Source organism: Vulpes vulpes, chromosome 11, assembly GCF_048418805.1.
Source record: "Vulpes vulpes isolate BD-2025 chromosome 11, VulVul3, whole genome shotgun sequence".
Taxonomy (NCBI): Eukaryota; Metazoa; Chordata; class Mammalia; order Carnivora; family Canidae; genus Vulpes; species Vulpes vulpes.
Genome location: NC_132790.1, coordinates 88,090,941 through 88,108,186, shown reverse-complemented (window position 1 = coordinate 88,108,186; position 17,246 = coordinate 88,090,941). Strand labels below are relative to the sequence as shown.

Here is a 17,246-nt window from a genome sequence, read left to right as displayed (position 1 = left end):
CTCAACTGCTGAGCCACCCATCCAGGCGTCCCAAAATAATAAATTTTCAAATCTACAAACATGATGTATACCTATGTCTTCTTTATTTTATCTTAGCAATGTTCTGTAATTTTCAGTGCAGAGGTCTTATACTTCTTTGGTTAAATTTATTCCTAATTAGGAATAAATCCTTTTTGGGGAGGGGACTCCTACTGTAAATGATATTCTTAAAACTTCGTTTTCTGACTGTTTCCTTCTAGTTTATAGAAATACAGTTGATTTTTATATACAAATCATGTATCCCACAGCCTCACTAAATTCACTTATTGGGTCAAGTACTTGAAGACTCTTTAGGATATCCTATGTATACCTTTTCTTTCCTTTCTTTTTTTGGCCCAATCTCCAGTACAATGTTAAATAGAACAGATGGGGGGATCCCTGGGTGGCGCAGCGGTTTGGCGCCTGCCTTTGGCCCAGGGCGCGATCCTGGAGACCCGGGATCGAATCCCACATCAGGCTCCCGGTGCATGGAGCCTGCTTCTCCCTCTGCCTGTGTCTCTGCCTCTCTCTCTCTCTCTGTGACTATCATAAAAATAAAATAAATAAATAAATAAATAAAACAGATGAAAATAGATAATCCTTGCTTTGCTCCTGATCTTGGATATGATGTTCCATTTATTGTAATTATTGATAACGGTTGTGTTTACACTATCATTTTGCTGTTTTTTTGTTTCATTTTGTTTCCTATTTATTCCATCTGATTTTTGCTCCTCTGTTCTTCCTCTCTTGCCACATTTATTTATTTACTTTTTGGGTAAGGGAGAGGGAATGGGCTATACTTTTTTCTAAAAATGTTTTTGTTCTAGAGATTATAGTATATAGCCCTGACTCATTATGGTCTACTTAAAATTATTGTGTCACTCCACATAAAATATAAGATCCAAACTTTTCCATCTCTTTCCTTTGTGCTATTGTCATATATTTTCTATGTAGATTTGTTATTAACTGTGTAATTCGATGTTATAAATTTTGCCTATTAAGCAGTTGCTTTTTAAGGAAAATGAGAAAAGAGAAAAGATATTCTTACATTTATCTACATAATTATCATTTCTAGTATTCTTCATTCCTTCCTGTGGCTCTAAGTTTCCATCTGGTGTTATCTTCAGCCTGAAGAATTTCTTTTAGCATTCCTACAGTGCAAACCTGTTTGCAATGGAGTTTCCCAGCTTTCATTTACCTAAGGGATGTTTTCATTTTTAAAGGAAATTTTCACTAGAATTCTAGGTTGAGAGTTTTTTCTTCAGTACTTTAAAGAGGTCATTCCATTGTTTTTTGGCTTTGGTTGCTTCTTATGAGAGCTGTCAACTATATTGTTCTCCTTTAATGCAATCTGTCTTCTGTTCCTTTGCTTTCGAGATTTTCTGTATGTCTCTGGTTTAATTACTCTATGTCTAAGCGTGCTTTTCTTTGTACTTATCATGCTTAGAGGTCACTGAACTTCTAAGATCTATAAAATAATATTTTTCACCAAATTTGCGAAATTTTAGGCCCTAATTGCTTTAAAATATTTTTTTCTGCTTTACTCTTTTCTCTGCTCTCCTTCTGACACTAAACATGCACATGTTAGACTGTCTGATATTGTTCCAAAAGCCACTGAGAGTTTTTTTCTCTCCCAAGTCTTTTTTCTCTGTGTTCCTAGACTGGATAATTTCTATTAACCCATCTTCAAGTTCCCTGAACTTTTCTTCAATATTTCAAATGAAACATTTCACTTCTAGATTTCCATTTGATTCCTTTCAATAGTTTCTAACATTCTTGTGCTGAAATCCTTCTTTACTCATGACTATCCTTTACATTAAGTCCTTGAGGTATTTGTAATACCTTTAAAGTTCATGTCTATAATTATAACATGTAAACCACATAGGGATCTATTACTGACTCTTCTTCTCTTAACTATGTGTTCTGTTTTACTGTTTCTTCTCAAACTTGTTAATGTTTCATTGTACACTGGACATTATGAATGACACACTGTAGAGACTGGATTCATTTACCTTCCCCTTGAATAGTTACAGTTACATTAGTTGATCACACTGAGGCTTGGCTTTCTACTTTATTCTTAATCTCAGGACAGTCTTTACTGTTGAGCCACTGCCCTTTTGATCTTTCAGTGAAAACCTCAGGGAGTTTATTAAGCCCTTCCAAAATTCCAAACTGTTTTTCCTGAGGAGGAAAGAAATTGAAATCTCTGTTCATCTTTTTAAATCTTTCCTGTTACTGCTTTTCAGTAGCTTCTTTGAAATTCCCCCTGTATAAGCAGTTGAAGAGTCAGCCAAGGATTTCAGGGGCATTCACATAGAGATTGGAAGGCTCATCCTTTTTTCCCCTCAATTTCCAGCTTCTCTAGCAGCCGTAAGCTGTATCTTCCAACATCTGAAGCCAATAAAATGTGGCCTCCTGCTTGAATTTCAGCCATCTCACACTGCACAGGCTAGGAGTGCCTTCAGAGAGAAAAGCCATGTAATAATATATTCCAACATGACTCCCATTTTTGAGGGTCAAGTCCTTCAGAGTTGTATTATATATTCTTCCAAGTTAATTGTTACCTATGAAAGAGTTAGTCTAATACTGACATACCTCATTTTATTGTATGTTGCTTTATTGCACTTTTGTTTATTGTACAACGGATGTTGTGTTTTTAATAAATTGAAGGTCTGTAGCAACCCTGCATCAAGCAAGTCTATTGGTACCATTTTTCCACAGGATCTGATCTTTTCAGTCTGTGTCACATTTTGATAATTTCAAACTTTTCCATTATTATTATATTAGTTAAGGTGATCAGTGCTCTTTGATATTACTATTATAATTCTTCTGAGGTACCACGAACTGTGCCCATATAAGACAGCAACCCTAATTGATAAGTATTGTATGTGTTCTGAATGTTCCACCAACCAGCCATTCTCCCATCTCTCTCCCCTTCTCCTTGGGCCTCCCTATTCCCTGAGACACAATATTGAAATTAAGCCAATTAATAACTGTACAATAGCCTTCAAGTGAAAGCCAAGAAAGGCCAAAAGCTAAGCCTCTTGTGCCAAACAGTGTGCCAAGTGGTGAATGCAACAGAAAACCTCCTGAAGGAAATTAAAAGTGTTACCCCAGGGAACACATGAATGATAAGAAACTGAAACAGCCTTATTGTTGATATGATAGAGACTATGTGGTCAAGACAGATGATCACACCAGCTACAACATTCCTTTAAGTCAAAAGCCTAATCTAGAATTAAAGCTTTAACTCAATTCTATCAAGGCTAACAGAAGTGAGGAAGCTGCACAAGAAAAGTCTGAAGCTAGCAGAAAAAGAAGGAAAGAAGCCATCTCCATAACATAAAAGTATACAGTGAAGCAGTAAGTGCTGATGTTAGAAGCTCCAGCAATTTATCTAGAAGATCTAGTTAAGATAATTGATAAAGGTGGCTACACTAAACAACAGATTTTCAGTGTAGACAGTCGTGTATTGGAAGAAGATGCCATCTAGGACTTTCACAACTAGAAAGAAGTCAATGCCTGGCTTTAAAGCTTCAAAGCCTCAAAAGACAGGCTCTCTTGTTAGGAGCAAATGTAGCTGACTCTAAGTTGAAGCCAATGCTCATTTACCATTCAAAATCCTAGGGCCCTTAAAAATTATGCTAAATCCACTCTGCTTATGTTCCATAATTGGAACAAAGCCTGGATGACAGCACATCTGTTTACAACAGTGTAGATATATATTTTTTAAGCCCACTGTTCAGACTTAATGCTCAGAAAAAAAAAATCCTTTCAAAATATTAAGGCTTACTGACAATGCACCTGGTCACCCAAGTCCTCTGATGAGGATATACAATGAGGTTAATGTTATTTTCATGTCTACTAACATAACATCCATTCTGTAGCCCATGGATCAAGGAGTAATTTTGACTATAAAGTCATAAGATTTAACAATTCATAAGGCTATAGCTGCCAAACATGGTGGTACCTCTGATGGGTCTGGGCAACATAAATTGAAAACCTTCTGGAAAGGATTTACCATTTTAGATGCCATTAAGAACTTTTGTGATTTATGGGAAGAGGTAAAAATATCAACATTAACAGGAGTTTGGAAGAAAAAAGTTGAGTCCAGCCCTCATTGATAACTCTGAGGGGTTCAACTTCAGTGGAGGAAATAACTGCAGATGTGTTGGAAGGACCAAGAAAACTAGAGTTAGAAGTGGAGCCTGAAGATGTGACTGACCTGCTGTAATTTCAATATAAAACTTAAACCATAGAATAGTCTTATTATGGATGAGCAAAGAAAGTAGTTTCTTGAAATGGAATCTATTCAAGACTGGTGAAATGACACCATAGGACTTAAAGTATTACCTAAATTTAATTGATGAAGCAGTGGCAGAGTCTGAGAGGACTGACTCCAGTTTTGAAAGAAGTTCTACTCTGGATAAAATGCTATCAAACAGCATCACATGCTACAGAGAAATCATTCACAAAAAGAGTGATTTTTTTCAAGGCAAATTTCACAACTGTCTTCAATTTTATGAAATTGCCACAGCTACCCAACCTTCAGCAAACACTACCCTGAACAGCTAGCAGCCAAACATCAAGGCAAGACCCTCTACCAGCAAAAAGATGACACTGTGCTGAAACCTCAGAAGACGGTTAGCATTTTTTTTAAGCAATGAAGTATTTTTAATTTAAGGTATATACATTTTTTTTAAAAGATATTATGCTATTGCACACTTAAAAGACCATGGTAGAGTGTGAAGATAACTTTATATACACTGGAAGCCAAAAATTCTTTTGACTCACTTTATTATGAATTAGCTTTATTGCTGTGGTCTGGAACCAAACCCACCATATCTCTGACGTATGGCTGTATGAGTTCCTTCACTATTGAGAACTCCTCTGTTTATTTTTTAAAAAGGCAACTTCATCACTGTAGTTATGTAAGCCCAAATCCTTGGAGTTATCCTTGGCTTGCCTTTCTTCCACTCTTGGTATCTGATCCTTTAGCAAACTACCTGAGTACTATCTTTAAAAAAGATCCAGAATGTGATCCATTTTTATTGCTTCCACTGCTACCAACTGGTCCAAGCCATTATCTTTGCTCCCCTAAATTACTGCAATGCCTCTTAACTGATCTCCTCACCCCTTTCATTCTATTCTCCATGTGGTATGAATGATTGATCCTATTAAAATATAAGTCAAATGATGTAATTCCTCACCTTAAAGCTCTCCAATGCCTTTCTATCTGACTCAAAGTTTCTGAATGGCCCACAAAGCCCTAAAAATATCTAGCTTCTCCATAGCCTTTTTGACCTAAGTTCCTATGATCACCCCTTTACTCTTTCCACCCCCCTTAGCTATAAGAGCTTTCTCTTATCTCTTAAATATTCTAGGCAAGCTTCTGTTTCAGGGACTTTGTACTGGCTGCTGTTACCTATGCATCACTATTATCCCAAATATCCACATGACTCATCATCTTTAGATCTTTGCTCAAATGTCATTTCTTAGTGAAGCCCTACCTGGTTAGACTTTTTAATACTGCAACTCTCCTCATAAACCCATCATTCTCTATTTTTTCTCTGCTTTATTTTTATCTATCTCGTTTTGTATCTCCAACATACTATAAAATTTTTTTCATCGTGTATCACGATTAAAATTCCATGAGGGCAAACATTTTAATTTGTCTAGGCTTTCTCCAGAGCCTAGGACAGCATCTGTACATAGTAGGCACTCCATAAAATACTTGTTGAATCAACATATGATTGCAACAATGATGTTCTTTAGTTACCAAAGAAAAAAATACTGTAGAACATGGTGTGTGAAAATATGACCAGGTAAAAACCAAGTAAATCTAAGTGTACTGAGATTTATGTTTAAAATATCATTAAAGTTTCTTTTATATTGTCCATAAGCTATATGAACTAGAACATCTGATATCACATGGAAGTTGTATATGCTATGTATACCAGGTCTCCCAAGAGTGGACAATACCTAATCAAGTTTGGAGAGCACAGACGGAATTTCAGAGATGAATCTGTTAATAATCTATTATTAGTACTCTTAGAGGAAATTTTAGAAGCCTAAAGCAGTGGTTCTTAAAGTAATTCAGATGATAATATATCTGGAAGACATGGGGCTCTTTGAAGAACACCATTTATTAAAAAAAAAAAAAAAACTAATATATGGCTTAATGGATAGTAAAAGCATGGTCCCTGACACTGAGGATCTTACAGGCTAGAGGAAAAGAAAGATAAAACTAAGGACTACCCAGTGTGACAGGAGTTATCCTAAGGTAATACAGAAACAGAATAAGGGAATAGCTCAACTAAAGTAGCTAGAGTCTTATTAAGTGACTTCTGTAACACCTGATACTTTATCTGAGGCTTAAAGGACAACAAATCACACAGGTGAAGAAGGAAAGAAAGGAATTTCTAGGGAGAGCATATACAAAAGCATGAAGGTAAAAGAGTACAAGTTAAAGGAACTACAAGAGCTAGTTTGATAAAGTGACATATGGACAATGTAAAAGATTTGGCTGGATGGGAAAGGAAGAAGCTGGAAGGTCAATAACTCAATTGATTTCAGCATACAACTAGAAGAACTTTTACTTATAGAAGATGACTACATTTGTAAATATAGCAATATAAGACCATAATCACAAGCACACATGCTTATAAAAAACTGCCTATATAATCATGACTGGTTGCTGACTGAGTGCCCTATAACACTCATTTGCCACACATTAATCTAGTTGTATTGAAGATAAGTCACATGTGATCACCTAAGCAGGCATAGCTTACTTAGGAAAAACTCTTAAAATTGAGAAAATTCTATTAATTCCTTTTCCACTAAATTGGGAAAAGACCATACTATTTGATTCTAAGTAGTAGAAATACTTGATTCAGAATACTAGTGTCCAGTAAAAGGACAGAGTGAAAGACTCAATCATTTAGAGCCATTTATAGAAAATTTGGGAGGCACTCTTTCAGACACCAAAGTCAGATAGCAAGTATAGCAAGAGATTTAGCTAGGAGACTTGGCTATCCAGAAACAGCAAGGAAATAGGAAGTAAGCGAAACATTTGCTTGAGCAATCAGAGAATCCAAAGCCCATGCATTTTCTTCATAGAGGAAAGTCCTTAAGTCTTTCATCAAAGCTTTTTAAACTTAAGCATAATTTTAATAAACAGTACCTGAATCCTCACTCACAGTGTACTGTGGTAAAAAATGTGGAGTTGCGTGATGGAGGTGGGAGTGAGATGTTACATTATGGTTCACTGACAGCGCAAGAAATTTAAGGTAACAAGCTGAATATAAAGGGGATTGAGTAAAACTGTATAAAGCAAACATAGGAATGCAAAAAAGCACAGCAGTCCAAGGCATTTAGCTGGGGAGTCAACAGCTGCACACACCCATAAGCAGCCCTGAAAACACCACTAAATCAAAGCACTGCAAAATAATTAAATTATCAATGACAGCCCCACGTTATCTAGAAGATGTTAACTTACGTTCAATGAATTCTTTTTTAGAAGGCAGGGAAGCATGTAATACATTTTGGAAAAATCCATCAAAATAGTTAAAACAAAAAGCATGGATGCTTAAAACTGTAGGCTTTGGTAAATAATCTTGAAACTTCATGTAACAGAGCTTATTCCTCCAATGTCTCATTCCAGTAGGTTAAATTTCTTAAGGCCTGAAAACAATGTAATTTCTAATGTGTCTATTTTATATCTAGAGCAGCCTAATCACTCTATAGAATTTTACCCTCATAAAGTTTACTAGCTAGAAGAGAGGTTCTTAAGAACTGTAGATGAACTTTGGGTCTACAAATTCATTGAAATTATATGCAAAATCTCAGGTCTAGTTTGTATGTGCATTTTTCTGGAGAAAAAGGCCAAAACTATCACCTGATTATTAAAGTTCTAAGCCAAAAAAGACTTTAAATATTAGTTTAGATTAGAAAATACTTTAAATGAAGAAAAAACAGCTAATTTATTCATGGAAAATGACTAACTTCCCTTAAATTTTATTTCAATGCACTGTTAATGTAAACATTATTAGCATATTATGACAGCTACTTTTTAAAAGCTGCTATGTATGTGAAAGCATTTATATAGTATTCAACATAAGCTATAACTTCCAAAACACTCAAAATATAGTTACCTTAAAAAGTGCTGTCTGGAAGACTATGTAGCCTATTGCTCTTTAGTCATGTGACTACTGATATGCCATAACAAATTATCTAGGTGCTTAAAAATAAAATGACTTTGGTTTCTTATATCGTACTAATACATTTGGCCATACATAGTCATTTTGGTTGAGCCATAATAAGGAATAATTATGAAACAATTTTTCTTATGACTCTACTCTTCAAAAATCTCCACTCAAGGATTCTACTTGATTGAATCTATATTCTCTTGAATGTATCCTATGGCTGGTGTTTGCTATCATTTCAGAATTTTCAGCACAGTCTCTCTTAACAGATCTTTACCTAACAGGGCTAATGGATTAACTGAAGCTCTCCATGTTCTAAGACATAACAGATGATGCTCATTGGATGCTGAATGCTTGTGGTTGCTAGGCTACTACTATCTGTTTAGCTTGGATCCTTTGGTTTTCATTGGTTAGGCTGTTTTATTTACCAACTCCATTGGGTTTGTTCCCAAACCGACTTATGTCATTTTTCCATACTGCAATTATAATTTACTTAAACATATATATATAGTGACAAAGTAAGTGCTAAGAGGGTTACTGTTTATTTGAAAATCAGGTGAGTGCTCTAAAAAGCTTCAAAAAAGGAGATCCACACACATATGAAATCGATTTATATGAGGTGAGACACCTATAAAAGATTAGGGGTGACTACCATGAAATCTAATAGTATTCTGTACTTGGATTACTTTTCAAGTATTTAGGTTCTGGATTCACTCTGGAGAAATCAACCAGAAAATTGACGCAGTATGGGTATATTTGCACAAGAAACACAAAGGGGAAATCCAATCTATAGATCCATATTTAAAGAAAAGATCTTGATTCTCTATCAAAAGATTCGGCAAGCGTATATATTAATATTTAAGATATGTATGTATCTTTTCGTCTGTTTTTAAATGATTCTTGCTTTAAGTGAACATCTTTGTATCTTGATCACCGTGAATAAAAGGATTCTACTAAATGTGATCCACGATTTAGTAATTAAGTTATTCCTGCTAAGATACCAGCTAATGGCCTTCTGTGGATCATTCATTACCCCAAAGGAATAAACTTAAAAACTGGACATTTTAGGCACTGAGTCAGTCCACTGAGGGACAAACCATGCCTCTCTGAATACCTCAAATCACACTGTAGGAAGATGGCTTTCTTTATCCAAACAGTCCATTGTGCTTTTTAAGGAGACAAATCATTATATATCCATCTTGAAGCTAGCTTGGCCAACAGTCTAGAATGAATATGATAACTGTATAGGAATCACAATCTATCATATGACTGTGGAAATTTTGTGCTGATGTTATCCAGCAAACTACTGAAATACTCTGATTTGTTAGATATTGATTCTTACCAATTTGGCTCTGAGAGTTTAAAAGAAACTTCTAAGTTCTAGGTAAGTGGGATTTACCAGTGTTTTTTTTAGAAAACAAAGCATGTATGAGGATAAAAAATGGAATTTACATGGTATCACTTGTCAAATATTTACTGTATCCTTAATGTGTATGTATCACTGTGAGAAACTATATACTACAGTAATATTAGACAAAAGGTTCGCCAGAGCTACATTAAGCAGAAAAAAAAATCTTCACTGAGAACCAGGAAAAGACCCCAAAATAAAGCATAAACACAACTACCTGGCTGTTTGTGGTAGGTGAGCTCTCTGCTTGTTAAGCAGAACCACCGTTTCTTGAAATTCTTTTTCCCAATCCGAGTTCTTCCCTGAGCTCTTTTATACATCTCACTGCCAAAACAACAGATATAAAAATTTAGTTATGGATGTTAAAATAGTTCAAACAAAGCAAACATTTTTTAAAAATTTTAAATGACATGATAGGCTGTGTACGATCATAAGTATATAAAAATGTCTTTGTCATCTATAACTTCTGCATTCACTTTGGCCATGCTAATGGAATAAAGTCTTTAATTAACTTAATATTTATAATTGTGCTATTCAGAACTAAAGGGGCCAACTTTAACTAAAGCTCTCCTTTAATTTCCAATGATAACATTACTTCAAGACTGAAGAGTGCTGTTACTTTTTCAAAGTACTCTAATACCCACAATCTCCTTATATTTATAAAGCTACTCTAGGACTCTAAGGACAAGGAATGACGCCCATGTGCAACTTACCTGATGGTTACTTAAACAGTTCTAACAGAGAACAAAACCTAGATTTCCTCACTTCCAGGCCCAGGCCTTTTGTACTTATATAAAATCTATACTGACACGACTTTAAATTTCTAGGTTTATTCAATTACCCTTCTTTCAGGTGCACAGGCTCACTCGTACCACTGGATTCTTTAGTTTCAGTAGATGAAATTTCATCCAAGAACTAAACAGGGAAACGAGCAAAAATTACACTTTGTGATAACATACGTCAAAAATTCAATTTATCTTAAATATCACTGATAATATTGTGAAGTTTTTCTTTAAGGAATACACATAATTTTAACTTATAAAATATATAACTGTAGAGGAATTCCTAAGCTACACCTTGGATAGGTGTTCTAAAAAGTTTATTCTCAAGTTACTTAAAACCCAGAATATGTTTCCCTATAAAAACAGCTCAATCTACAATCCTTAAGCTATCATTCTGAAACCTATAAAGCTCTAAATAAAGAGAATTGTTTTGTTTTTGATTTACAGTAAAATCATTTGGGGGCACAACCTAACCTGAGCTATCAAAGGCTGTTCATAGTCTGGATTTATCTTATTTAGTGTGCTATGAATTTATGAATTTATTCATAAATTGTGCTCTATAATGTGTTTGATTATGGGATGCTACCCCAGGCCCCAGTGGGGTATAATACACAGCATACATCTATTATCTTTTAAAACTCTGAAAAACTGAATTCTGAAATATCTCTGGTCCTCAGGATTTTAGATACAAGATTGTGAACCCATATTATAGGTCAGGGATCACCAAATTATGGCTCAGTGGGCCAAATTCAACCTGCAGCCTGTTTTTGTAAGTCCTATGAGTTAAGAATAGTTTTTATATTTTTAAAGGGCTATAAAAACAGAAACAAAGAAGAATATGGGGCACAGCCTTTATGTAGCCAGCAAAGCCTAAAATAGTTACTCACTGGCCCTTTAAAGAAAAGATTTTGCTGACTTCTATTATGTACAAATGACTGTACCCCTCAAAGATAGTATTCCACAATTATGGCTGAAATGTAACTGGATTCTCTGGAATAATGTGGAACTCTAATCACCAGTTATAAACTTCCTGGTGAGAATGGGAATGTGGTGGCTCAAGAAAGTTTGGAGTACCCATCTTTAGTAATGGCAAGGCACCCTTGTAAAGAGCAGTTAGCTTCATGAATATGCTACCTTGACAGGTCAACATCTTCTTCTGGCATGTGGCTGTCTCTTGATGAGAAAGAGAAATTAGTATTTCAAGGAACAATTCTTGTTCTTAGAGAGGAATCCTATTTTGTCCCATAAATGAGCTATCTCTTTGTTTAGTGTTTAGTCTTTGCTTTTTCCTTTATACTTTTCTATGTTGTCCCACTTGGGACTAAAAAAAAAAAAAAGTACATTCCAATAGAGATAACACTGAAGCACAAGTACCTAAATCTAAACTAGAATTTGTGTGGAGTCATATTCTCTCAAGATTGGCTTAAGATTGCCCACTAGAAGCCACACATAATTTTTTCCAATGTTTACTTCTAGCACGTAAGAAGGAGATCTTGGTAAGTGATAAACAAGAACAGAGTTTCTTTTGCATTATACATGGAGATACAGAACAAGTATATAAAGGGAACTAAATAAATGGGGCACCTGGGTAGCTTGGTCAGTAAAGTGTCTGACTCCTGATGATGGCTTAGGTCATGATCTCAGGGTTGTTAGGTAGAACCCCTGCTTAACATTCTCTCTCTCCTTCCATTCTCATGTGCATGTGCACACTCTCTCTCAAATAAATAAATAAATAAATAATCTTAAATATATATATACAAGGGAACTAAACAAGTGTCTTATCACATCTCCAGTTCTTAGACACAAACCATCCACTAATAGAGGGTAAAAGATTTATTTTAACATTTCATTTCACAGCATTTGCCTGAAGGCATAGATTTACTTATTTGAAAAATATTTATTATTTATTTAAGATAATTATCACACTTGTTTTATTTATAAGAAACTATGGGATAAATACAATTATATAAAGTGAAAGAAAACACAATAATTAAGATGAACTACAGGGAGGGTGAATATAGGTCCTAATTTGCTCAGGGCCATCCATGTCTATAGCAGTGATCCCAATATTATCTATAGTATTCTTTTTCACTCTTTAAAATGTCCAGGTTTGGACACTAAATTATATGGTCACTCTGCTAACAGAACTATCCAAATTGCCCTTTTTAAACTCTGTGGGAATAGTACACCAATACAAAATGAGAAACTGGGGTTCATAGCCTTTTGCAATTTCTAGCAATGCACATATCCTGACTTAGCTAGTAAATAATAAAGAAAACTCTTAGATTAGGGCAAAATATCCTAAACTATTTTAAGAGTCTAGACCCACATCTGAAACAGGAAGTGTTCTATGGTGACAGCCCATGAGAATGTGAGTAGGTGACACAGGACAGATTAGGAACAGGCTCAACTCCTGGCACACTTAAATACTTTCTCCACTGACATTATCAACTTTACACATTCTGATTTTATCAGTGGAAAAAACAATCAGCTGCTACCAAAGTCTAGGTCATAAAAAATGGCAAAACAACCCTAAAACAAAAGATAGTACATCATAATCTTGCCAACAAAAGTCTGCCTACACTGTCCCACAAATGTTTCAACAATGACCTACAAATAAAAGGGCAGCTTTTCCTTTGCCTATTCTTTTCAAAGTCTTTCTCCTCAAAAGCCTTCAATGGTTGCTTAAAAAGATTTTGGTTGAACTTGCACTATTCTAGATGAAAAAAATTCCAACTGATTTTATTTTTTAAAAACTATTATTTTCATTTACTGGGTCCCTGTAAGAATTCTAAACACAAATAAAGTACAAACATACACTTCAACAAAATATACTCTTGGCAGTCAACTCTGAATCAATCATGCTACAAAAACAGAATGAAATCTTTAAAATATGGCCTTACTAATTTTGATTCATTAAATCAGAATCATGATAAATACAATACAGTACTTTCTTCAAACTAAGTTTAGATGTACTTCAAAATAACTTTACAGGGGCAACCCCGGTGGCGCAGCGGTTTAGCGCCGCCTGCAGCCCAGGGCGTGATCCTGGAGACTCGGGATTGAGTCCCGCATCGGGCTCCCTGAGTGGTGCCTGCTTCTTCCTCTGCCTGTGTCTCTGCCTCTCTCTCTCTAGCTGTGTCTCTAGATGAATAAATAAATAAAAATCTTAAAAAAAAAACTTTACAAATTTTAGGGTTTTATAATAATGCTACATTTTGTTTAGAATGATTCAGAACTAAAGACTTCAAGAAAGTAAAAATCCTTTCAAAACATTCTCAATTTCTAAGTATAGTAATTTTTGTATATCGTAGGCCTCGTGTTAGGATATTATATACTATAGTCTTTTGTACATTTACAATACATTTTAATTTATAGTAACTTTCCTCAGGTCACTACCATAAGCCTATAATGTTTATAAAATGTTCAGTAATTCATGTATTTTTTACTATGACAAGTACCCCTATACATTAGGTACCATACTAAACTCTTACCCCTAGACCAGAGGTTCTCAATTAGAAACAGTTCTGTCCCTCAGGGGACATTTGGCAATGTTTACAGACATTTTTGGTTGTCAAAACTAGAAGCATCCTACTGGCATCCAATTGGTAGAAGCCAAGCATACTGCTAAACATCCTACAATACACAAGGCAGCCCCTCACAATCAATTATCTGACCCAACTGTTGAGAGTGCTGTTAAGAAACCATAATTCTAGCTATTTGTCATTTATTTTACTAAGACACCAGCAATAACAGCTGTTGTTAAACATTTAGGTATTTCCACAGCTAGAAATCCTATAGTTTTATATGGAAGAAGAAAGGAAGAAAAAGCCTCTTTGCATTTGATGTACAGTTTAAATATTATTTTTTTAAACTGGGGATTGACTTCTAGGAATAATATGAAACGCTAACATTGCCCCAATGCTGTATAATAAGAAATGTTAATACTTCCAGAGTAAAACAATCATACCTTTTTAACTGCTATAATATATCCTTCTTCTTGAAACATTTTGAAAAATTCACACATGAATGTCTCTTTGAAACTTGACTAGGGAAAAAGAAAGCAACACAGAATTTATACATGCTAAATAGAGAACTAAGAATATAATGAATTATCTTTCTAAGCTGAAGATTAAGGCCTTAAAGGATTTAATCATATATTTCAAGAGAATTATAGGATTTGGAGTAGGATTTCTTTCAACAGCTGTTAGATGAGTATGGCACAAAGATTAATAAATACAAGGTTCTTGCACTGTTCACTAGACTCTCTCCTCTCTGCTTAGATGTAATAGTTTAAATAAAACTTCTTTAACAGGTGACTAAGACACAATGGCTGTCTAAAAGGCGCTACTGCATCTGTATATGCATATTTTTGGTTTTGCTTTGTTTTTAATTTGGAAGAGAATGAGTAAGACAGAAGGGATCATAAGGTATAAAAACATTTAGAAGTGTGAATACAAAGCAAAAGATATAAAGACTTACCTTACTTTTGGACAGACTCCCCCAGCTTCCCAAAGTTTGAATGGTTTTTGAGATGAGAGTTAATGTTCGAATTGTCTGTGGATCCTAAAGAATGTAAAAAAAGACACAAAACTCCTGTTAAGTTTTTAAGAAATAGAATCTGTCTAAGAGGTAGAAGAGAGTGAATAGGCTAGATTGCTTTAAAATAGTGATTTAAAAATGTTCATTCAAATCACCAATGTAATTAAACTCTAACTTATGCTGGGCACAACTCACTAGACTAAGCAATTAAGAGACCAAAGAAGCCAAATGTTATTTATAATTCCTCCCAAAGTAATTATATTCAACAACGCATTACTTCTGAAAGCCATACTTTAATACTATATATGTTATTTTGACAGTATGGCAGCTTGGATTACCGAACAAATTGTACTAACTTTTGAAATGTGAATCACATCTACTTTTTCTACCTTGAAACTTAAAATGGCAGTTTCCAAATTTTCTCTACTCAACCCACCTCTAAGGCTACTCAATAACTAATACAGCTGGTACTATCAATTATTTTCATCACGGAAGCAAAATCCTAACTAAAATTAAGAAATGAGAAGCTGAGGTGCCTAGGTGGCTCAATTGTTGGGCGTCTGCCTTTGGCTCAGGTCATGATCCCAAAGTCCCTGTATCAAGCCCCACAATTAGGCTTCCTGCTCCACAGAGAGTCTGCTTCTCCCTCTGCCCCTGCCCCTGTTCATGTTCTCTCTGTCAAATAAATAAATAAAACCTTTAAAAAAAAAAGAGAGAGAGAAGTTATTTGGTTCATGTAGAATCTAAGCAGAGTAAATATTTGGGTCCGTTATCCAAGGTATTTTTCAGGCCTGTCTACCAGAAAAAAACTAAATATAAATAAAAATTGATTCAATAGTTCCCCAGATGAGACCTTGCTCCCTCCTTTTTTTTTAAAAAAACTTGAGGTATACTTACATACAGTGAAATGAATAGATTTTAAGTGTACATAACCCAATGAGTTTCTACCAATCCATGTATCTATAGGACCAAGTCTTCTATCAAATATCTTTATTTTGGAGATTCAAATAAACACTATCTTCCCTCAAAAGACACACTTCAGAAAATTCAGATACAGAAATTGCTTTAGTTTAGCTTTTGATTACATTCCTTAATATTTTAGTATTCCCACACTAAAAATGACATGAAGAAAGTGATGACCAGGATATAAGACAATCTGGAAAAAAAGGACTATCTGGGATATGATCATTATGATATATTGATAAAATAGTTACACACCTTAATTAAGGTTATTCAGAAATGTTTTAGCTAAAACATCCCTAATTCCATTACACTTTTGTGCAAAAAGTCCTTACAATTCTCTGCCTTTGAAGAATGTAAGGTTCTTAACAATGGCTAATAAAATGAATTTGAACTGAATTTCACCAAGACTTCCCTGTTCAAATTGTTTTTAAATCACTGTTTTAGATTATTTTCCTGAACTAAAAAAAAAAAAAAAAAAAAAAAAAAAGAACAAAGTGTATTTTATACAATTTCTGCACACCAGATATTTGTTTACATCAACATGGCCCTCACTACTATGTGACAATCATATCATTTAGCTCTTATTGATTCCCTAGTGTACTCTACCTACAAGCTGTTCTAAATTCTTCCCTTGTTACCATCTGCCATCATAATTTTTCATGGATGTCCAGTACCTTGGACATCTGGTACCTAGCACATAGCCTGCCACCGGCATCTAGTAGATGTCTTATAACATTATTAAATTCAAATGAAGTTGAATCTCTTACCTCAAAACAATGTATCTTATCCTTTTTTCCTTATATTAGGTTGAACCAAATGAAGTTACTATTATTTGACTACTTTTAATCTACAAAACACAAAACAACTTCATGCACCTCACCATATCTCAAAGGAGGAAATTACTATTTTTCTAAGGTTTACACTCATCACTTTTTTCTTTTTAAGACACTCTGAATCCTCCAGGATACTGATCTGGTATTAGCAAGCCCTCTTCTTCTTCTTCAATTTCTCCCTTCTGTTGGTTTCTTCTCCTCTGTTTAAACCACATACAGATTTTCCCATTTTGGAGAAGACACATCATTTGACCCGTCCCCTCTCTGAGCTACTACCTTTCACTGAATGTCTACTTGTCCTAGAAACTGTGTATGTTCTTGGGATACACAAACTTGAAAAAGATCCAACCCCTGAGCTTAGGTATTGACAGTCCACATTCAGAGACAGTAAACAGATGACTATAAAGTAGTATGACAAATTTCAAGATAGAGAGAGCCACAGGATGCTCTAAGTATAATTCATAAGCAAGGCACCTAACCTAGACTGGAGGGTTAG

General features: G+C 34.8%; 1 protein-coding gene across 4 annotated transcripts in view; it reads right to left on the bottom strand.

Moving 5' to 3' along the window:
- The window catches only part of RASA2 (RAS p21 protein activator 2), a 126,827-nt gene that overhangs the window by 11,340 nt on the left and 98,241 nt on the right, over positions 1–17,246 (bottom strand). Inside the window, exons 16-20 of one of the 4 annotated variants that reach the window (XM_072727019.1) lie at positions 14,895–14,978; positions 14,383–14,460; positions 10,472–10,545; positions 9,845–9,954; positions 7,517–7,528 (exon numbers count right to left, since the gene is read on the bottom strand). In XM_072727019.1, the coding sequence (XP_072583120.1) occupies positions 7,517–7,528; positions 9,845–9,954; positions 10,472–10,545; positions 14,383–14,460; positions 14,895–14,978 (358 nt within the window). The remainder of the gene's footprint in view (positions 1–7,516; positions 7,529–9,844; positions 9,955–10,471; positions 10,546–14,382; positions 14,461–14,894; positions 14,979–17,246) is intronic. The other 3 variants (XM_072727020.1, XM_072727022.1, XM_072727023.1) reach the window with 3 other exon arrangements.